A 24177-nucleotide genomic window follows, 5' to 3' on the forward strand; every position below is an offset into this window, starting at 1 on the left:
AATGACAATAATTCTGCTAGGGAGGGTCAATTGGTCGAAAGGTTCATTTGGCCGAAGGGGTCATTCGGCCGAGATTAATTTGGCCGAAAAGGACATTTGGCCGAATAAGACATTTGAAACATGAAAAACAAGAAGTCTCACTACTCACTTCTCATTTCTCACAGCTCACTGTAACAAACGAGAAGCGCTAAGAGAGTAATGAGACGTGTCACTACTCATTCGCGCTTCTCACTTTTTACAGTGAGAAGTGAGACGTCTAACGTTTTTTGCTTTTTCATACGAAGCAAGACGAAATTAAAAGTGAGATATCTCACTTCTTACTCCTCATTTCTTACTTTTTGCTGTTAAAAGTAAGAAGCGAGATGTGAGTAGTGAGACGTCTCACTACTCACTTAGCGCTTCTAACTGTCACAGCAATAAGTGAGAAATGAGGAGCCAAATGACCCTTTCGACCAAATAACCATTTCGGCCAAATGGTATATTCAGCCAAACAACTTTCGGCCTAGTGGCCTTCGGTCAAATAGCATTCGGCAGAGCGGTATTCGGCCAAACGGGTCTTCCCCGAGTTTAATACCATTTGAACATTTCTCGTTTAATTTTTCAAAAGGACCTAAGTAACATTTTTTTCATGAATTAATTTGAGTACTGTAATCGAAAGCTTTCATGGTTTTATTTTGATTGCGCTTTTCAAATTAATGCATGAAAAATGTTACTTAGGTCCTTTTGAAAAGTTAAGCGAGATTTGTCTCTTTATTGTTTATTATTCGATTGAAACCTCTTACATGTCTTAAAAAACATTACCAAGAAAAAGAAAAATTTGGATGGCTCCGCGGAAATAACGCGCAGAGGGCAATCCCCGCATGGAAAAAAGCATACATAGTGTGCGTTGAATTGAGCATGATATCAAATCAACTGTCATAATAAGTTGAATAGCGTGTTGAATATAATAAGTTGAATAGCGTGTTTACACGTGTACCTACTTATATAAATATGGAAGGACTCATCATCAGCTCAGCACCCTTTTCATGTCAATAAACCTGAAATGTAGAACTGGTTCCTAATATGTAGTGGCTCAGTACTAAAGCCAGTTAATCGAAGAAATATCTATCAAATTAAGAAGAATGTCATGTTGTTTCACGTCCTAAAACACTCATTCTGCTGATAATGATTGGTGTTATTGGTGGCTTATTAAGTCTGGGTATACTTCTTGTCTCGCCGGGAGGCCGTCGTGACGGGTCTGATAAGGCGCCACCATGATTTGGGTCAGTGTGCTTCGAGCGGCAAACAATCGCTCTGGTAGGTCCTGCTGCTGATATATGCAGCTTTTACCAGAACCCTCTGTCAAGACGCCACCACATCTTATAGGCAAGTTCCACAGCTCACAATGGCTAAGGCAGGGGTTGTTAAGACTCTTAGGCATAGCTCTTGTCCTTATTTTTCTTCAGATTGAATTAAATATAAAAATGTCATAAATATAAATATAAATAAAACGTGGAAAACTTTGCATTTGCTGTTTTTGATCATTAGCCGCTTTGAATTTTCCAGGATTCCAAATTTTTCTTGCAATGCGTAACACCGCTATTTTAATATTCCTTCTAACAGCAATGCAAAGGGTTTTCAACCGGGTGGCAACTTTGTTTGGTATCCACAACTCTTGACACACTCTAGGACGACGCCTCTGAAAACTGAAACTGAAACTTTAATTTTCCAAATACAGTGATTTTCCCATTCGTGTACACAGGATTTTGTTTTTACACGATTTTTTTTCGCTCGTATTTTTGATCGTGTGGCTTCAATTTGCCACCAAACTCTTCGCAACATGTTTCAAAAAATCCAGAATAAATCAAAGAAAAATCACGTGATAATTAATATACGTTAAACATTTAGGATGAGTGGAAAATTGAGAAAATGTAAATCGCGTAAAAACAAAATCCAGTGTATTTTATTTTACGACACTTGATTAAATTAAGTAAAAGTAAAGTAAAAGATAAACCGCTACATCTACTTTGACCACTCGAATGTTACTTCGCAGGCCTTGCAAAGTGGTATTCGAGTTCGAGAAATCTCTGTTCGCCAATTAGGATCCCTATACAGAGTTGATCTCATCTTAATTTAATGGATATCTACCATTGTAGCCACTTTTGAATGAAGCTTGCTCTTTTGAGCAATGTGAAAACCTCAAGAGGAACCCCACGGTTGAATTCCGATTTGACTAACAACAGGAAACAGCGCAGAAGGAGTTGGAAAATACGCTTTTCAACAGAAAGTCGACGCAATTCGCAAGCCAAATAGCGATAGAAATGCGTTAGAGCACTCATAGAGCTAAATTCACTTTTCAGGATTATATGGATATATAATCTACGGATGTTATTGTCTATTTACGAGGTTGTGAATTGAATAAACTTTCAGCATGCATTTTTGCTACTGAGTATATCTCCAAATCCTGGCAGAATGTCACTGGAAAAATTATCCCAAAAGAAGGATGTGTTTCGTATGAAAAAGCAAAAAAGGATGTACTTCGTATGAAAAAGCAAAAAATGTTAGACCCATTAGCCTGTAATGACTCTTTGGCGCCATGCCTCTTCATGTTTTTTTATTTACTTACTAGCAGACCCGACGAACTTCATTTCGCCTAAAATAGATTTATTCTCTGATTGATAATCGAGTTATGCATATATTTATGCTTCATTTGTATGGGAGCCCCCCTTCCTAAAAGAGGGAGGGGTCTCGAACCATCTTAAGTACCGTCCCTGGTCTTAAAAACCTCTGCATACAAACGCTGACTGGTTCCGTAGTTTCCGTCAGACAGACAGAAATTCATTTTTATGTATACTTATAGAAGATTGAAAATATTCGACTATGTTATTAATCGTACATAGTAAAACGCTTCAAAACTAATACGCGACTAATTTTAATCAACATGCTTACCAATCTATAAATTCTACCGTGATTTTTCTACACAAGTTTATCTACGATATCGAGAAAACATACACACAAAAGCAATCATGCTTTAGTGCTTACTTGAGGGTGTCTTCGATAACGTGTCTTTCAATGCCATATTGGAAGCTGCCTAAGAACCAAGTGATGCACCAGATAATAAAAAAAAACCGACATTTCTCTTCTAAATTCGACAGTAAAGCAGCAATTAGTAGATTGAGTGTCTGCAAATATCACCAAGAGGCAGAATTGAGGCAACCCAACATGGAGGTTTTCCAACTTATGAATTTGCCGAACCAGCCAACCAATTTGTGGAACCAGCCGCCTTGAATGAAATTATTTGTTACCAATTATAAGTTCAATTCATGCATTTGTGTGAGAGAAAACAGGTAACTAATTTTTTTTAAATTAGGATATTTTATTCAGTCTAATTTCACACATATCGCTTTACCACCAGTGTTTCTTTTCGTGCTCCTTGATGGTGACGGTCACTGGCACAGGCTTCTCGACGTACACTGGCTTGTGAACAACCACTGGAACGGGCTTCTCAACATGAACTGCGTACGGTTTTGGCACTTCGACGTATTCCTTCTGGACAACTGGGACCTTCACTTCGACTGGGTATGGAACGGGACGATCGACATGGACTGGAACCTTCTTCTCCACATACACGGGGTACTTCTTTTCAACGTACACAGGGACCTTCTTCTCGACCTCTACTGGGTATGGGACCTTCACATGGACCGGAACGTGCTTCTCAACCTCAACCGGGAACGGCACTGGGACCTTCTTGGTGATCGTGGTGGTCAGGTGCTTGACTTCATGGTGATCATCGTGATGGTTATCGAATTCAAACGAATCGTGTCCGTAGCCCAGATCCCAAAGGCCGCGTTTGTCCTTCTTGCTGGAGGAATCGTCAACTGCCGTACAGGAAGCAATGGCCAAAGCCATAGACAACACAACGAACGCCTGAAAAACGAGCAATTGAAATGCGAGTTAGAGATGAATTAGTTGCGTAAATGAATTAATTACAAATTGTTACCTTCATGTTGGAGCAACCGTCGAATGAACTGAACCAGTGGTGTTTGAGCTGATCAGATGGAGCGATCAAAAGCGAATGATATTTTCTGCGATGGATAGGGTCGGTTTTTATATGATACCGATTCTATCTTTTCGATATTGTGAGCATTACTTTTGTTTCTTTCGCATCTTCGAAGAGTACCCATAAATGACATTGAGCAAGATATGAGAGAAATCAAACGGAAAAAGGTCTAACTTCAAGCGATCTGAAATATAAATCGTTGGTTTTAAAACGGTAGAATGTTCGTATAAATATTCTAACTGTTTTCAAATAAATACAGATCATGATAAAACAATGCAAACAAATCTTAAATTGTTATTTCAATTATAAAACTCTGAAACCTAAACAATAATTGCGTCCACTCGTATATTAGAATCGAATACCAAGCCCTTTAAGTGGTCGTTTATTTGCCAACAGACGTTACAAGCTCTACTTTCTTTACTGTTTTTGTTTGTTATATAAATTACCTCAATCGGCCATTGTGTTCCGGAGCTATTGACAAAACATAGATTTTTTTCCCAAGCGTGCCCACTTGGAAAAATATTCAACATCGAATAAAAATTCAAAAATTACTGCAATGCACTTTTCCTTTTTTTCTTCGCTCGTTTCTCAAGTAACCAGATGGGTAGAAAACAAAAAAGGTATCAAAATAAGACAATTGATCAACTCATTGGATTTGTTGAGTTTTATAGAAATTCATAACATAGGGCGTAACTGCATTAATCGATCTCATTTGATCGATTATACCTTTCGTTAATATCTCAACTGAATTAGAACTAACAATCCTGATCATTGGCGTAGCAAGAAAATTGGTTTGGTTTTAGGAAACTTTCAAACATTTTTTTTATATGAGAGGGTTCGAAAAAAAATTTCTTCTAAAGATTTTGTCTCTGGGGTGTTCAATCCCAAAATCTTATATACATAAAAATAATGAATTTCTGTCTGTCTGTGCCTTATAGACTCGGAAACTACTGAACCGATCGACGTGAAAATTTGTATGTGAAGGCTTTTGGGGCCGGGGAAGGTTCTTAAGATGGTTCGAGACCCCACCCCGCTTTGGAAAGGGGGGCTCCCATACAAATGAAACACCAATTTCTTCATAACTCGAGATCTAATCAGAAAATAAATCAATTTTAGGCGAAACGAAGTTCGTCGGGTCTGCTAGTTGTTAAATAAATATGGTATTCGTACAAGAAACCAAAGAACTCTAACTAAATTAGATACAATGAAAGCTTAATTAATTTGTATTTTTATATATGCAAAATTAAGAGGTGTCAGTTTTATGATTGGTTTGAAATGGATCAGTATAGTGGTGAAGTTGATAACCCAAGTTACATATCTTTCGAATAAGATATCTTCTATTTATACTATTTATACACGTTTTATTATTAGCGACGTATTTCTTTCCAAATGGCTACATATTTCCCAGCTTTCCTATTCTGAATTATTAACCTTCAAATATCCACTGAAGGTAAACGGTTCAAAAAAGTGACGGAATCAATCGTCTTGATAATAATAACCATTTAATAACCAATCGGAACCATGCATTTATTTGCATGTTTCGAACTTTTTTCAGACGATGTGATCAGGAGATGTACCTACACTAATTAGTATTTACGTAAGGACTTATACGGTCTGGAATTTTGACAGATTTCGTTCGTTCCATGCAATTTGTGAAAAAAAATAAATCCATTTATGAAATAGAATATTGAATACTCATAAGACCAAAAGATTCCTATATTCTAAAGGTCATCTATGAACAATTCTGCAGCCGGGCGCTCTTATGAATGTTGGCTAGGATCTAAGCAAAGCCGAAGAAAAAAAATGTTAGCATGTTTTTTAATTCGTTTTGAATAAAGAGTAACTGCTCCTTGACTGCATCTCATAGCTACGATGTTCATCCCAAGAAAAACAAAGCAATGAAAAGGAAATTGATTTGTTTCTTATTCTTGACATTTATTCTGCAGTGAGCACGCGTGTTAGCAAAAAAAAGTGACGACATTTTGGCTGTACTTCTTTAGCTCTCGATGAGATGAACATACGTTCAGTGAGATGGAAAATCCCATCTCTTTTAGTAGACGGACGTTGCTGGGAGGTTTAGTGTCTTCAGAATAATGTTCATTTTCGACATTTTTAAATTGTATTTCTTTGACACCGTTAGGCGCTTTTTCTGGTTGATTGGATACTCCTGGCTCAAAATGCGGAATTTCCTGTGGTCTTCCCCTTTCAGCCTCTGTTGTCCTTTTAGGCGCGTCGCAGGGACGGATGGTCGATTTTTGCAATCGAATGTTTCACCTTTCTCCAGAAGGAAGTGGATGCTGGAAATGATCCTAGCGCTGCCAATATATTCATTATATCGACTAGTCAATAGTCATCGTTGTTTACTGAAATCTGGCGAACCGCGTAATTCAAATCACTATCATCAAAGAATGTCGTGGTACTCAGTGGACATATTTTTGTCTCAAGCAAAACATTCTATCACCAGAAAAAGAGTAAATGCTACTCCATCCATTTAGACTATTGATCCTATTGAGTCCACTCTCGTTGCTGTTATGGGAGCATCTATCAAGGGCATTATACACAAAGCCGAAGATCTGATGATCAAAAAATGACAGTCCTCGTGGAAGTCACGTCAGCTCAGCTGCAGCCCTCGAGAAATGGGAATTTTGTGAGACAATTGCAATTATTTTTATTTATTTATTTGTTGCATATGAAACCATTCAATATTAGTGCACTCAATTGAAGTTCCCTATTGTTAACATTCTGTGGATGAAGGGTAGTCTTTTGTCCCCATATATTGGATCGGACAGGAGGACGAGGAATAGATAAAATTATTGTTTGCACAAACTTTTTTCTGGAATGAGATTTTTGATTCATTCCGTGGATTTCGCATAGTGTCTGCATATGGGACCACCCATCTTATTTGATGAAAATGATGGCAACTGGCAGGGTTTGAATCCAACACCTATCACTCATCTCTGTATGCATTTACAAAATGTAGTATACCGTGAGAGACTTTTTTCGCAAGCTGTCATGATAAACAACTGATTCGGAGGGCTACATATTACAATAAAAAGTTTTACAAATATACAAAATAAACAATAAACACATTTAACAAATTAAAATGACTGACGATCTCTCTGTGCCCCGAGAGAAACGTCCAATGTATTGCCCATTACGAGATGTGACGAGGTTTCCTTATAAGATTTTGGTCCATCAGTAAAATCCCGTAAATGTGTTTTCATTGCGTTTTGCATTTTGTCTTCAACAGCCAAGGCGTTGAATACATAGCTCTATTTAGAGTAGTATTCAGATCCTATTTGGGCACCCAGAATAATTTTGTGCCATGTGGCACCAGCAATATAAAGTCTGTGTCTGGGAATTCCTCGATTTACAATATTATTTGCCTATCTTCAGGCCCAAACACAGAACATTAAGGAACAATGGAACATACACAAATCCACTCAAAAATTTGTCACTAACATGTAAGATAAAATGAACCGTAACATACACCCAATGATAAATTCGTTTTTAAAACTTGTGCGGTGCGAAAAAAATATGATCCCCAACACAAAATGACCGAGAGCAATCCGATTTCTTTACAGCTTCAATCAACATGTTTTCAAGGCTTGTAATATTCCAAACAGTGTTTCCTCTTATTTTATCGTTGTTCGTTATCTAGCGATTTCTGCAAACCCTGAAGGCGAGAAAATGTAATTCTACACATATTCACATCTCTGCATCTTGTCCAATCCGTATTTCAACGAGTAGTGAGTTTTATAACTAAAAATGCTAAAAACACTCAAGTAGGTTCACATTTTGTTGGCTTTTAAGTTAATCAAATAGCTTAGCTCAAATTGCTTTTCCGTGATTGATCCAAGTCCTTACAGTCAGTTGGGAAAGGAAAAGAATGTTGGTGTGTGATTATAGTTGCTTTTAGAGACCGAGAATACCTCTGCATCTCCACAATTACCACGGGAGGGAATTTGTGTTAACGTGCTAGCGATAATGGGGCACCTGAACGTAAAAAGCATGCGGCGTCTCGCCGATGGGTTGGTCCAATGGCGTGAAAATCAACAACGGCGGCGGTAAACACGGCAACTGCAATGGCTCTCCGATAGGTAAGCAATGTCGGTACCCGTTCAGCAAGAAAATTATTTGGAGCTGAAAAGTTTACACTTATCATAAGCCAACCCAACAAACATTGAAAGCTGAAAAAGAATTATTCCATTAAAATATGATTCTTCAGCAGACAAACTAGCTTATTCAGCTTTAATTGTTTGTTGGGAAGTCGTACTGCGCAAATTTTAGACGTCGTTCACTCCGACATATGTGGGCAAATGGAGGTGAGTTTTCTAGGAGGTAGTCGTTATCATTTGCATGTAATAGCGGAGATGCAATCCGGCAAAAAGCTAAAGGTGTTGGTTTGGCACCTGTTGCGGGAAGAAGTACGTGAACCGTGGTTTCGATGGGTATCTGAAGCAGCACGGCATACGGCATTAACGTACGAACGACCACACTCCGGAGCAGAATAGCATGGCTGAGCGACCAAACCGCTCGATACATGCTGTTCGAAGCTGGACTGCCAAAAGCTTTTTAGGCGGAAGGTGTCTTGACGGACATATATTTGCTGAATCGATCTCCAACGCACGGCCACGATGTCACATCCGGGAAGCTTGGAACGGGAAGAAACAAAATTTGGCTCACGTTAAAGTGTTCGGAACCGAAACGATGGTGTTCGTTCTGAACCCGAAACGCAAGAAATGCACGGATAACTCCGTAAACTCATTAATGAGTAAAAATATAACCATTTTTGGATCTTGTATTGATTTGTTAGAAAATGGGGGAAATTTGACAACTTGAAGTGGGTGAAAAAACACCCATTATGACCGCCTCAAAAACGTTTATTTATAAACCCATAAATGGGTGAAAAAAATGTTGTAAATTTTCGCATCAAATTTAGCTGCCAGTTACGTGTTGTGGCATTGCAGAAGTTTGAAGGAACTTTGTGTCCGGAATATACGCGGGAACCATGGAGAAGCTTCAACGTAAATAATTGAAACAATTTGCAATTGAATGTCACTAATCTCTAATTCATTTTTTTTATTTATCAGGATCAAAACCGATTTTCAAAAATGGGTAAAAATCCAACATTTTTTGCATTATTTGGGTTTACTTATTTATGATATGATACCTATCACTACTTATGCTTCCTATCACGACTAATAATTTTGTATCAGCCAGTACAATTTAAAGCGAATCGGAAAGCACTCACCAAAATGAAGGTTGCTTCAAACCACTTCACTCCGGTTTCACAATTTGGACTGGGCTTCGGATTGCTTGAACACCAAGAGCAGCAATAAAATATAATCGCTTCACTCCCGGGATTTCTTGATCGATATTATTCACACGCGTGCCACTCTTTTAATAGCCAAAAATAAGAATGAAAAAAAAACCTTTTTTTTGTTAAATAGGTATCTTGGCTGTGCTATGCACAGTAGGGTGGTTCAAAAAATCGATTTTGCTCCACAGTGCTCATCTGATTCTTTAGCATGTTCTGAGTGTCCTCTGAAAATTTGAGCTCATTTGGATTAAAACTGATTTAGCACAAGCCGTTTCAAGTTTGCATGCAAATTAGTATGGGGAAATTTATTTTTTCATTATACTGATAATGACGTTTCCCCATTAAGCGCAGGTTGAAAGAAAACCTACATAGCTAAAAGCGATACTCAACAGCTTTCACCCAACGAAAACCGCATGTTGATTAATCGTCCCAGTAATTAGTAATCGATTTTAAGACAGGTTGCGAATCTTTAGTCATGATCGTTAAACTTCTTTGAGGGCATCACTGAAATGTGCAGTGCAACATAGTAGCCTGAATTTGTTTGTGCTATCTTTTGCGCCACAAGGAGCAATGTTGCCTGTTGATGAGTTATGCAATTAGCTCCAGAAAACCACGGTATAGATTAAAATCGATTACTAATTATTGGAACGATTAATTGAGATGCGGTTTTCACTGAGTGAAAGCTGTTGAGTATTCCTTTTAGCTATGTAGGTTTTCTTTTAACACACGCTTGATGGGGAAGCGTCATTAACAGTATAATGAAAAACCCAGATTAATCCACCTAGCGTTGGTGGTGCCTTTCTCGAATTTAGCTAAGACACCAACCTTATATGGGGCTTATATGGTCCGATGTACCATTTCCTTCATAACTTTTAAACGCAATGATCGATCGTTATAAAATTCAATAGTGATCAACAAGGCTTTGTCCCCTGTCGAATGAAACTTATTGCGAGAAAATCGGTTAAGGATTACTATACGAAAAGTTGTCTAATGTTTTTTATAGCTTTTGTGCACACACATACACACACACATACACACATACATACACACATACATACACACGGACAGACAGACATGTGCTCAGCTCGTCGATCTGAGTCGATTGGTATATAATACTATGGGTCTCAGAGGCTTCTATAAAAAGTTCGTTTTCGGAGTGAAATGATAGCCTTTCGGTACAACTTAGTTGTACGAGAAAGGCAAAAATAAATTTCCCCATACTAATTTGCATGCAAACTTGAAACGGCTTGTGCTAAATCAGTTTTAATCCAAATGAGCTCAAATTTTTAGAGGACACTTAGAACATGGTAAAGAATCAGATGAGCACTGTGGAGCAAAATCGATTTTTTGAACCACCCTTGCACAGCACATGTTTCGAAATGGACAAATTGATATGAAATTTGCGAAAAAGAATCCATGTGTCTTAAGGCTCAAGACTCCATCACACTGTTTTGAAAATTAATGACGTTATCGTTTGTTAGTATTAGTATTGCAATTGGTATGAAAAAGTGACGAAAATTTGAGGTGGGTGGAAATGGGGTGGTAAAAATTTGTCAGCACCTACATAATGTTGCCAGATGTGGCAAAATGTTTGTTTTAAAATGAGTGTTTATGATTATTCAATATATGGAAACTTAATTGAAAATTCTTTATATACTACTGTACATCACATAGACAGTATGGAAAAAATACAGTAAACACTCTGATTATCCGAAAAATTCTCGGCACCGAACACACCGATACAGTTTGCCATAAAAATTACGGTTCATAGAAATAAAATAAACCATCCACACAAAAAGCGTGTCTAGGGAAAGGCAGTCTAAAATTGGTCAACTTTGCGATACATATTTTTAACAACTCCTTGATGCTGCATGAGTCTTATGTCCGTCCACACATTCTTGTTTTGGCTCTTGCGCAGCGCAAACAGAACAGAATCGAGTTTGATTACTTGTGGCGTACAACTTTGAAAAAGATGCTGATTTATTGATTCCCTACAATGAGCAAGTAGTAATGACATGAATATTTGCCATTGAAAATAATAATAGGCTGTGAAATCCTTGTACGAAAACATTAGTTGTGGGCGGGGAGAAAATATTCTAAAGCATGACCTGACTAATCTATCAGGCCGTGGCTGCTTCTGCGGCTTCCGTGGTTTTGTTTTTCTTTGACTACATGGTAGCAAATATTATATATCAACAATATAGTCCACTTTGTGTAAAACAGGCGAACACGCGATTGAAGCGCTACAACGGATGGCGGTCGAAGCATTTAGCGGTAGTCGTCGCAGTAAACGCGTCGACGCGCGTCAATGTTTTGTTTTTACTCAACGCTGTGCATCATTATACAGTTTGACACTTCTGAGCTCCCTTTCTTCCCATAGCAATTTAAATATTGTTTGACTCAGGTTTGACTCAGTTAAAGTTTAACACTTTCACCTATTTCTTCAGCGACTGTCACCGATGTTCTTAAATCTGATGAAAGAATCTAGCTAAGGAGAAAAATGTAGCTTATAATAGTGGAATGTATGTATTTCTATTGAAACTTCTGAATGCTTCCATGCAATATAAAAAAACATCATTTTATTGTAAGCATAGTTTCCATGTCGATGTACAGAAACGAAAAAAAAATTAAATATTGTAGATTCTTATATTATCTGTACTATGGTACAGTTACGGGAAAAGGCATAATCAAATATTGTTGCAATAGGCTTGAAAGTAATGTGACGAGCTAGAGGGTTGTTGTTTGGTGAGTTGCATTTTTTTAATTCAAAGTAAACCATCAGGACAAAAACATTATTCATGGACTCAAGTTGATTACCAAAACACAAATAATTTTAAATATTTATTTGATAAAACACATGTCGTAGAGAGGATAAATGTTCGGAAATTTGCGTTCGAAGCAGCATGCATTTGTGACCTCTCGACTGGCGCCAGAAGTCGATTTTAGAAAAGGCTTTGGAAATTTCCAACGGCAGAAGATGGATGTGTTTTCAATGTTTGCTGGTCAAAACCGGAAACATCACTTAAATCGGCCACAGGCTTTAACAGAACAGAGCTTTTCAGGTGCTTTGAATCTGCTATGGAATGTACAGTCGGAACCAAATGACGCAGATTCGACTGTCGTATGGGTTTCAGTTTGAATAGCTCCTGGTGATGTCTCCTGTCTGTGGTAGGGTTGTAATGCCGGAACCCAGTACAAGACGCCGGTTAACTATTCGGCGGACAAACTGCAGAAAACTTTCCGCTCACAAAACCTACCTTTTTTCAGAGTATACTTAGTATACTAAGAGTATACTAAGTTATAATTAGTGTGGTTTGGATGCACTCAGCCATAGCTATGGCGTGTATCGCCACCTGGAATGAACAAATCACGAGCATTACGTGATGATATCAATTTGGTATGTTGTGACCTGAAGTTGTGACATTTGATAACCAATGAAAAATCAATGTTACCTTGATCGATTTTAATAAAATGGTTCGACTTTTCCACACCAGCTAGCGCGATGGGCAGGAAAAATTGTTCGTTAATGACTCGTATGGGATATCCAAGAGTGGACTATCTTGTACTTTACTTTCTTTGATGGTAGGCTGAATGGTGAAAAAATGTAAACCATTCCTCGTCCTGTCAACAGAAGCTTGCATTTTCCATTATTTTGTCTGGTTAATTTGGTCAAGTCGACAAACCGCAACAATTATTTGAGTAAATGCATCTGGCAACGATGAAGTGATGATTCTTTTCTTGTACGTACATAAAGTTGTTTGCGTGTCGACTAGTGTATTCGATATATTGTTAGGATATAACTAAGTTGCATTACCAAGGTTTTGAGCGCACTATTTCACCTAATGCGCTAGTGAATTTGGGTGTTCCGAATTTTGCAACATTCACAATACGGTCGTCAAGTTCGTCTGTCACTTCGAATTTTCAAAGGCAGTTTTCGTTAGTTTTTTGCCGCGAAGGGAAGAAATTAGTGTTCAACAATAGAGAAAAAAGTGGAAGTTAGTTAATGAATTATTTTAAAGTGTGATAAAATCGAGAAAACAGGAAGAAAAGAGCAAGTGAAAAATTGAGTTTGTGTTAACAATAGGTGTATGTGTTTGATTCGATCGTTCGGAGTGAGTATGTGTTCAATTAGCATACTAATGTTGGCCCAGGAAAACAGCAGTTTTAAGTATTTTACAAGCAAATAATGAAAAATTAATTTGCTAGGATAGTGAAAAACCCATATGAAAATGCAATGATTATGCGTTGACGGAGATAAGTTGGTAAATAGGAGGGAAGGGTTTTCCGTTAAAAAAGCACGTGGTAGCACTCTCTGAGAGAGAAAATCTCCCAATTCAGCGCACCAGAATGACGCTGTTAGTGCGCCAGAATTATTTCATCATTATGCAGTTTACAATTGCTTGAGAATTTGCCGTAAACGGAGAACAAAAGGAATTGGCAACAATGGGGAAGAAATTTATCACTCATCCAGTGGTTCGGCGAGAGAACAGCAGCAGCGCCGACCAATCACGCAATGAGGAAATCAAAATAAACAAACTCCAGCTGGTTTTGGAAAATGAAAACATGAGCCGTTTCTAGAACAACATTAGAAAATATCGTGAGAGGATTTCTGTACAAGGTTTCCACACAAGCTTTGAAAAGTATTTGGGTGATAACAGTGGTGCTGGTGTATGTACACAATACAAGACAAATAAGACAAATAAGACAAATAAGACAAATAAAACAAATAAGACAAATAAGACAAATAAGACAAATAAGACAAATAAGACAAATAAGACAAATAAGACAAATAAGACAAATAAGACAAATAAGACAAATAAGACAAATAAGACAAATAAGACAAATAAGACAAATAAGACAAAAAAGACAAATAAGACAAATAAGACAAATAAGACAAATAAGACAAATAAAACAAATAAGACAAATAAGACAAATAAGACAACTAAGACAAATAAGACAAATAAGACAAATAAGACAAATAAGACAAATAAGACAAATAAGACAAATAAGACAAATAAGACAAATAAGACAAATAAGACAAATAAGTTCCTCCGGGAATTCCTTCTGAAGTTCCTCCAGGAATTCCTCCGTAAGTTCCCCCAGGAATTCCTTCGGAAGTACCTCCGGGAATTCCTTCGGAAGTACCTCCGGGAATTCCTTCGGAAGTTCCTCCGGGAATTCCTTCGGAAGTTCCCCCAGGAATTCCTTCGAAAGTTCCTCCGGGAATTCCTTCGGAAATTCCTCCGGGAATTCTTTCGGAAGTTCCTTCGGAAGTACCTCCGGGAATTCCTTCGGAAGTTCCTCCGGGAATTCCTTCGGAAGTTCCTCCGGGAATTCCTGGATGAACTTCCGGAGGAATTCCTGGATGAACTTCCGGAGGAATTCCTGGATGAACTTCCGGAGGAATTCCTGGAGGAACTTCCGGAGGAATACCAGGAGGAACTTCCAGGGGAATTCCAAGGGGAATTTCCGGAGGAAATCCAGGAGGAACTTCCGAAGGAATTCCAGGAAGAACTTGCGAAGGAATTCCAGGAGGAACTTCCGGAGGAATTTTTGGAGGAACTTCCGGAGGATTTCCAGGAGGAACTTCCGGAGGAATTCCTGGAGAAATTTCCGGAGGAATTCCTGAAGGAACTTCAGGAGGAATTCCTGGAGGAACTTCTGGAGGAATTCCTGGAGGAATTCCCGGAGGAATTCCCGGAGAAACTTCTGGAGGAATACCTGGAGGGACTTCCGGAGGAATTCCCGGAGGAACTTCCTTATTTGCTTTATTTGTCTTATTTGTTCTATTTTGCTTATTTGTTTTATTTGTCTTATTTGTCTTATTTATTTTCAATTGTTTATCTCATCTTATTCCTATATTTGATTTCAATTTATATATTTGGTATCCTCGTGTTCACAAATACGAATACGTTTTTTTTTCTAGTGTCACGCTAGATACAAAGTTGACGGACTTTCAACCGCTCTCATCGCTCCTTTCCTGCCGTGCGCCACAAGAAAATATGCAGTTGGCTGCTCTCCCGAAATGGTAACTTTTGTATGGAATTTAAAAAACTTTGTTGAAGTAAAAAGAGCTTCCTGCAAAATTTATTGCGGTGACATATACTTTTTATTACATCAAAATGATCGTTGGAAAAAATCAAAACTCTTGTCAGTTGGGTTTTGCGAAATTCGGTTCCTTTGTGCCTCAAATCATCGGATAGAGGTACTGAGGAGCGAAAATTCCAGTTGTACAATAGTTCAGTATTTAGAGCTTAATTCAAATTTGGGAAAAAGTAGGTCAATCAATTTTGTAGGAACATTTCTGGATAAATTTCAAAGAGATTGTCAGTTGGGATAAGCGAAATTCTTTTCCAATTCTGAGTTATAAACATTTTAGTTCGAAAATAGCGCTCTACCGCGAGAGAGCTTCCCTCAGACCTTATGGAATGGAGCATACACAAATCCACTCAAACATTTGTCACTAACATGTAAGATAAAATGAACCGTAACATACACCCAATGATAAATTCGTTTTAAAAACTTGTGCGGTGCGAAAAAAATATGATCCCCAACACAAAATGAGCGAGAACAATGCGTTTTATTTACAGCTACAATCAACTTGTTTTCACGGCTTGTAATATTCCAAACAGTGTTACCTCTTATTTTATCGTTGTTCGTTATCTAGCGATTTCTGCAAACCCTGAAGGCGAGAAAGTGTAATTCTACACATATTCACATCTCTGCATCTTGTCCTATCCGTATTTCAACGAGTAGTGAGTTTTATAACTAAAAATGCTGAAAAAATCAAGTAGGTTCACATTTTGTTGGCTTTTAAGCTTATCAAATAGCTTAGCTGAAATTGCTTTTCCGTGATTGGTCCAAGTCCTTACAGTCAGTTGGGAAAGGAAAAGAATGTTGGTGTGTGATTATAGTTGCTTTTAGAGACCGAGAATACCTCTGCATCTCCACAATTACCACGGGAGGGAATTTGTGTTAACGTGCTAGCGATAATGGGGCACCTGAACGTAAAAAGCATGCGGCGTCTCGCCGATGGGTTGGTCCAATGGCGTGAAAATCAACAACGGCGGCGGTAAACACGGCAACTGCAATGGCTCTACGATGGGAAGCAGTGTCGGCACCCGTTCAGCAAGAAAATTATTTGGAGAAAAATTTTCTCGTTCAGTAGCCGCTAGGTTGCGAAGGCCGACGGAGGTCCTTCGTAGCTTAGTTGGTTAAAGCACCAGTCTAGCGTACTGTAGGGTCATGGGTTCGAGTCCCATCGAAGGGAAAAAGTGGTTACCTCAATACATTTTTCAAATCAATATCTTCCACATAACGTACATATTCACATATGAGTTTCCATAACATTGTAAATTAACGTCCAAGTCGGGTGGTTTAATCCCCGGAAATAGGCAATTAACTTTGATTGAACTGAACCTGAGTTGCGTGCTCTTGCCTACGCAATGCGGTCGGGTCTGAGCTTGACGACCGACTGGCAAATGCTTACACAACCTCACTTGATCAGTACCGTTGCTGATGAAGAATGTGTACAGCCGCCAGACATTCTAAATACTCACGCTCCTCTAATGTGGACGTGTACAATACACATGTGGAAGTATTGGCTTGAGAAATGGATTGCGAGTGATTTGACTATGCGTCCAATTTGGGAATCTCGAGCTCGTTCAGTAGCCGCTAGGTTGCGAAGGCCGACGGAGGTCCTTCGTAGCTTAGTTGGTTAAAGCACCAGTCTAGCGTACTGTAGGGTCATGGGTTCGAGTCCCATCGAAGGGAAAGTGGTTACCTCCAATACATTTTTCAAATCAATATCTTCCACATAACGTACATATTCACATATGAGTTTCCATAACATTGTAAATTAACGTCCAAGTCGGGTGGTTTAATCCCCGGAAATAGGCAATTAACTTTGATTGAACCGAAATTTAATTGTTTGTTGGGAAGTCGTACTGCGCAAGTTTTAGACGTCGTTCACTCCGACATATGAGGGCAAATGGAGGTGAGTTTCCTTGGAGGTAGTCGTGTATGTATATTCATGTAATAGCAGAGATGCAATCCGACAAGTAGCTAAAGGTGTTGTGCACCTGTTGCGGGAAGAAGTATGTGAACCATGGTTTCGACGGGTGTTTGAAGCAGCACGGCATACGGCATTAACGTACGAACGACCACACTCCGGAGCAGAATAGCATGGCTGAGCGAGCAAACCGCTCGATGCATGCTGTTCGAAGTCGGACTGTCAAAAGCTTTTTGGGCGGAAGCTGTCTCGACGGCCGAATATTTGCTGAATCGATCTCCAACGCACGGCCACGATGTCACATCCGGGAAGCTTGGAATGGGAAGAAACAAAATTTGGCTCACGTTAGAGTGTTCGGAACCGAAACGATGGTGTTCGTTCTGAACCCAAAACGCAAGAAATGCACGGATAACTCCGTAAACTCATTAATGAGTAAAAATATAACCATTTTTTGATCTGTCAGAAAATGGGGGAAATTTGACAGCTTAAAGTGGGTGAAAAAACACCCATTATGACCGTGTTGCGGCCTTGCAGAAGTTTGAAGGAACTTTGTGTCCGGAATATACGCGGGAACCATGGAGAAGCTTCAACGTAAGTAATTGAAACGATTTGCAATTGAAATCTCTAGTTCATTTTTTTGATTTATCAGGATCAAAATCGACGGGACTCTTGTGCATCTTCAACTGAGTCTTCAACCACACCACGACGAGGGAAGCCTGGATTTAAAACAATATCATTTCGTTTATAAATACCTACTAATAAGATGTATCATAGAATAAATATGTAAGCTTGAGCATTTTATTTCTTGTACTCTTCTTTAAATTCGCAAAAATCCCATTTTTATCATTTTCCATTATAGCTCCATTCTCAAAAATGGGAGTTTTTTTTACCCATTTTCAACAAAAATCTATTTTCAAAAATGGGTAAAAATCCAACATTTTTGACATATATTGCGTTTACTTATTTATGAGTAAAATGTGATTTACTCATTAAATGAGTAGATCCACTTATTCCCCAAAATGGGTGATATGACACCTATCATTACTTATGCTTCCTATCACGACTAATACTTTGGCAACAACCACGACTATTTAAAGCAAACCGGAAAGCGCTCACCAAAATGAAGTTTGCTTCAAACCACTTCATCCCGGTTCCACAATTTGAAATTGCTTGAACACCAATAGCTACCATTAAAAAAATCGCTTCACTCCCGGGAATTCATGAACGATATTATTCACACGCGTGCCACTCTTTCAATAGCCATAAATAATATTGAAAAAAATCATGTTTTGTTGAATATCTTGGTTGTGCGTATGCACAGCACATGTTTCGAAATGGACAAATTGATATAAAATTTGCGAAAAATAATCCACGTGTCTTAAAGGATTTGTCCATTTCGAAACATGTGCTGTGCATATGCACAGCCACGATATTTAACAAAAAAATTATTTTCTTACGGCCGAGTTGCCGAATAATATGCAATTATTTTAAAAAAAAATCATCAACCCCTGTGAGGTATGTAATGCCAATAAGAAGAAGAAGATCAATTTTGTTGAATTAGATTTTATTTATTTATTCCTACTTAATGCATTTCGCTTTACCACCAGTGTTTCTTCTCGTGCTCCTTGATGGTGACGGTCACTGGCACTGGCTTCTCGACGTACACTGGCTTGTGAACGACCACTGGAACGGGCTTCTCAACATGAACTGCGTACGGTTTGGGCACTTCGACATATTCCTTCTGGACAACTGGGACCTTCACTTCGACTGGGTATGGAACGGGACGATCGACATGGACTGGGACCTTCTTCTCCACATACACGGGGACCTTCTTTTCAACGTACACCGGAACCTTCTTCTCGACCTCTACTGGGTATGGAACTTTCACATGGACCGGAACGTGCTTCTCAACCTCAACCGGGAACGGCACTGGGACCTTCTTGGTGATCGTGGTGGTCAGGTGCTTGACTTCATGGTGGTCATCGTGATGGTTATCGAAATCAAACGAATCGTGTCCGTAGCCCAGATCCCAAAGGCCACGTTTGTCCTTTTTGCTGGAAGAATCGTCAACTGCCGTACAGGAAGCAATGGCCAAAGCCATAGACAACACAACGAACGCCTGGAAAACGAGCAATTGAAATGCGAGTTAGTACACAATTAGTTGCGTAAATGAATTAATTACAAATTGATACCTTCATGTTGGAGCAACCGTCGAATGAACTGAACCAGTGGTGTTTGAGCTGATCAGATGGAGCGATCAAAAGCGAATGATATTTTCTGCGATGGATAGGGTCGGTTTTTATATGATACCGATTCTATCTTTTCGATGTTGTGAGCATTACTTTTTTTCTTTCGCATCTTCGAAGAGCACCCATAAATGACATTGAGCAAGATATGAGAGAAATCAAACAGAAAAAAGTCTAACTTCAAGCGATCTGAAATATAAATCGTTGGTTCGGTTGGTAGAATGTTCGTATAAATTTCAACTGATTTCAAATAAATACAGATAATGATAAAACAATGCAAACAAATCCTAAATTGTTATTCAAATTATAAAGCTCTGAAACCTAGACAATAATTGTGTCCACTCGTATATTATAATTAAATACCAAACCCTTTAAGTGGTCGTTTTTTGCCAACGGACGTTACAAGCTCTACTTTCTTTACTGTTTTTGTTTTATACATAGATTAGCTCAATCGGCCATTGTGTTCCGGAGCTATTGACACAACGTTCTTTTTTTTTCCAAGGTGCCCACTTGGAAAAATATTCAACATCGAATAAAAATTCAAAAATTACTGCAATGCACTTTTCCTTTTTTTCTTCGCTCGTTTCTCAAGTAACCAGATGAGTAGAAAATAAAAAAGCTATCAAACTCATTGGATTTTTTTAGTTTTATGGAAATTCATAAAACTGTTTCAAAATTTTATTTATGATTTGTTTTGTCCGATGAGACAAATTTTGTTATAGAATGTGGAACGCCTTACAAAAAAGTCATCAGGGCTAACTGCATTGATCGATCTCATTTCATCGATTATACCTTTTGTTAATATCTCAACTGAATTAAAACTAACAATCATGATCAGTGGCGTAGCCAGAAAATTGGTTTGAGGGGAGTCTTATTTTATCTGCAATTTTTTTATATAAGAAGGTTCGAAAAAAAATTCTTCAAAAAAATTTGTCTCTGGGGGGGTTTTATGTCCAAAACCACCCCCGTGGCTACGCCACTGATTATTTTGATTTGGAATGAATAGCAATAGGTACATTATAAGCGTTCAATCCCAAAATTGTTAAATAAATATGGAATTCGTACAAGAAACCAAAGAACTCTAACTAAATTAGATACAATGAATGCTTAATTAATTTGTATTTTTTATACCTATGCAAAATTAAGAGGTGTCAGTTTTAGTTTTATGATTGGTTTGAAATGGATCAGTATAGTGGTGAAGTTGATAACCTAAGTTACATATCTTACGGAATAAGATATCTTCTATTTATACAAACATTTCTCTCAAATTGTTCAATGCCATTCATGGTTACTCTACGGAGATGAGAAAGAAATAAACGCAATGCTCACAAAATCGGAAAGACAAAATCGGTATCAAATAAAAGCAGAGCCCATCCGTTGAAAAAGTATCACTCGCTTTTGATCGCTTCATCTGATCAACCCAACCACCACTGGTTTAATTCACCCAACGGTAGCTCCAACATGAAGGTATCAATTTATAATTTATTCTTTACCGCAACTATCTGTGCACTAAATCGCATTTCAATTGCTCGTTTTCCAGGCGTTCGTTGTGTTGTCTATGGCTTTGGCCATTGCTTCCTGTACGGCAGTCGACGATTCCTCCAGCAAGAAGGACAAACGTGGCCTTTGGGATCTGGGCTACGGACACGATTCGTTTGATTTCGATAACCATCACGATGACCACCATGAAGTCAAGCACCTCACCACCACGATCACCAAGAAGGTCCCAGTGCCGTTCCCGGTTGAGGTTGAGAAGCACGTTCCGGTCCATGTGAAGGTCCCATACCCAGTAGAGGTCGAGAAGAAGGTTCCTGTATACGTTGAAAAGAAGTACCCCGTGTATGTAGAGAAGAAGGTCCCAGTCCATGTCGATCGTCCCGTTCCATACCCAGTCGAAGTGAAGGTCCCAGTTGTCCAGAAGGAATACGTCGAAGTGCCAAAACCGTACGCAGTTCATGTTGAGAAGCCCGTTCCAGTGGTCGTTCACAAGCCAGTGTACGTCGAGAAGCCTGTGCCAGTGACCGTCACCATCAAGGAGCACGAGAACAAGCACTGGTGGTAAATTATTATTTGTAAAGTAGGACTCAAATATAAGGATAAAATATTCTAACTCAAATTATTAATGTTACTTTTATTCAATCGAAAATCCAAGTTTTTAACTTCAAATGATTCAATTTTAGGCCATGTTCTACCTGCTCAAAGTAGTAATGCACGTAACTTCATGTACTAAAAAATCCTGATTAATCCACCTAGTGGTTATGTGTTGCCATAATCTCCGAACTCATGGGGCGATCCGGCAAATTCCCAACAGGAAACAATGAATTTCTCTTCTAATGCAATTTTTTGCTAGCAATTTGTTTAAGGACAAGTTCTAAGCTCAGTAGTACCGTTTTGACTCAAATCTCGAACAGACTCATTTTCCGAACACTTGTCACATGAAGATTGGTTTGAAATATTTCATTATTTATGCCTAAGTAAACGAATTTTCTCGACAGGGATACAGATCAAGGGCATTTCAATGTCAAGTTTGTTCATTTATTATTTCTCAGACTAAGGCCGTAGTTACCTATACAGTGAATAAAAGTCTTCTCCATTCCACTTGGTCCACGGCTGCACGTCGCCAACCAAGCAGTCTGCGAAGGGATCGCAAATCGTCTTCCAGTTGATCGACACTCTGCGCACCTCGCCTTCCTGTGCCCGTCGGATCATTGTCGAGAACCATTTTAACCCGATTATTGTCCGACATTCTGGCTGGCCCACCGCAGTCTTCCGATTTCCGCGGTGTGAACGATGGATGGTTCTTCCAACAGCTGTTGCAACTAGTGGTTCATTCGCTTCCTTCATGTACCGTATTCCACCTACACCTCACCATAGATAGTACGCAACACTTTCTTTCGAGAACTCCAAGTGTGCTACTCAGGGAAATGAGCGTTTTGTAGATAGTCAGTTTGGTACGCCGGCGAACTCTTTTTGATCGGAGCGTTTTGTGGAGTCCAAAGTTCGTACGATTTCCTGCCATGATGCTTCTCCGGGGTCTCCAGTAGCCTTGCGAGCACAGGCGTAGGATTGCCAATCCGGAGATGGCGAGTTGGATTGTCGGTCCGGTCTAGGATGTTTTTGAGTTGGAAACTTTCTCGACACCCTGGATATATAGTGTGTCCATTGTGCTCACCACACAAGATACATTCTCATGCAATGGCAGGCATAGAAAAGCTTTCAATTAATAACTGAGGAAATGTTAATAGAATACTAAGTTGAAAAGCTAGGCCAAGTTCCAGTTGAAATGTAGAGCCATGGAGAAAAAGAAGAAGAAGAAGCTTCTCCGGATTTCTCTGCTGGTATTGTTATCGGAGGTCACCAGTAAGCCCAAGTACACAAACTCTTCTACCACCTCGATTTCGTCACAACAGATACAAACTCGTGGTGGGTGGCTTACATTGTCCTTTCTGGAGCCTCTTCCTATCATGTACTTCGTCTTCTACGTGTTGATGACTACGTGCCAAATATCACTGTCGTCGACGAAACCAAATAACTGGACGGACTTAGTGAAAATCGTACCACTCGTGCCAATCCCTGCCCTTCGTTCTACTTTCTCCAAAGCGATGTCGAATGACAGGCTCGAAAGACCATCACCTTGCCGTAGCCCTCTGCGCGTTTCAAAAGGACTCGAGAATGTCCTGTGAAACTGTGATCCATCGTCGCCTTGACCAACCGTATCAGTTTATCCGGAAATCCGTGTTGGTGCATTAGTTGCCATAGCTGGTCCCGATCAATCGTATCATATGCGGCTTTGAAGTCGATAAATAGATGATGTGTGGGCACGTTGTATTCGCGGCATTTCTGCAATACCTGACGTACGGCGAACACCTGGTCCGTGCACTATGGGGAATCAGGCGGCCGAAAATAAAAAAATCGACTTTCTCTGATTCGTAATTCAAGTTGACCTACTAAATGCTAATGCTTTGGAGCATTAAACCCCAGCATATCAGCACTCTAAGCCATATGGTTATCAAGATATAGGCATTAGAGCCAGACACTTTTTAGTTCTTGAAAAATCAATGCATTATTTAACTGTCAATATCTTCGGCTACAGTAGCTCTTTTCCAACTCTTTAAAAAGTTTCTGAAAGCTTGTTTCATGGACTTGCGAAGAACGGGTTAGTTATGGGAAAATAGGTAGTGAAACATCCGAAAATGATCCGAAGAAAAAAAAATATTCATACAAAAAGTTCCATACAAAAAAAAGTTTCTCAAAGTTTCGCTTAGCGACTACCACTACGACTTTCTTTGGACCTCCCAGAAGGCATTAAAACAAATTCCAGCTGCTTATGGCTGCAAATCTGCGATTCCAATCACTTTTTCGAAAAAAGATCATTAATTTTGAAACAATAAATATAATTATTCTCATAATACACGGCAGACTGTGATGGGCTGGATACAAATCCCATGCGTATGACAAAAGAGCATCAAGAACAGTTAAAATAGAGATAGTAGATAACACGAAAAGTGTCGTAGGCTTCGTGGTAGGCCGTGCACACGATAGCTTATGCAGCTATATG

The 24177-nt window shown here is 39.0% G+C and overlaps 3 protein-coding genes across 3 annotated transcripts; 1 reads left to right on the top strand and 2 right to left on the bottom strand.

Moving 5' to 3' along the window:
• Positions 1 to 3331: 3331 nt before the first annotated feature.
• LOC134213714 (zinc finger protein 512B-like) lies at positions 3332 to 4092 on the bottom strand. Its single transcript, XM_062693008.1, has 2 exons — positions 3980 to 4092; positions 3332 to 3906 (listed from the first exon to the last, which is right to left on the bottom strand). Exons 1-2 carry the CDS (start codon positions 3983 to 3985, stop codon positions 3385 to 3387), a joined length of 528 nt encoding a protein of 175 aa, XP_062548992.1. The 5' UTR covers positions 3986 to 4092; the 3' UTR covers positions 3332 to 3384.
• A 14828-nt stretch (positions 4093 to 18920) lies between these two features.
• Positions 18921 to 19676, bottom strand: LOC134213716 (zinc finger protein 512B-like). The gene is made up of 2 exons (XM_062693011.1): positions 19566 to 19676; positions 18921 to 19492 (listed from the first exon to the last, which is right to left on the bottom strand). The coding sequence occupies exons 1-2, from the start codon at positions 19569 to 19571 to the stop codon at positions 18971 to 18973; spliced, it is 528 nt and encodes a 175-aa protein (XP_062548995.1). The 5' UTR covers positions 19572 to 19676; the 3' UTR covers positions 18921 to 18970.
• Positions 19677 to 20971: 1295 nt separating this feature from the next.
• On the top strand, positions 20972 to 21735 carry LOC134213715 (zinc finger protein 512B-like). The gene is made up of 2 exons (XM_062693009.1): positions 20972 to 21086; positions 21160 to 21735. The coding sequence occupies exons 1-2, from the start codon at positions 21081 to 21083 to the stop codon at positions 21679 to 21681; spliced, it is 528 nt and encodes a 175-aa protein (XP_062548993.1). The 5' UTR covers positions 20972 to 21080; the 3' UTR covers positions 21682 to 21735.
• Positions 21736 to 24177: the final 2442 nt, after the last annotated feature.

Source organism: Armigeres subalbatus, chromosome 2 (assembly GCF_024139115.2).
Source record: "Armigeres subalbatus isolate Guangzhou_Male chromosome 2, GZ_Asu_2, whole genome shotgun sequence".
NCBI lineage: Eukaryota > Metazoa > Arthropoda > Insecta > Diptera > Culicidae > Armigeres > Armigeres subalbatus.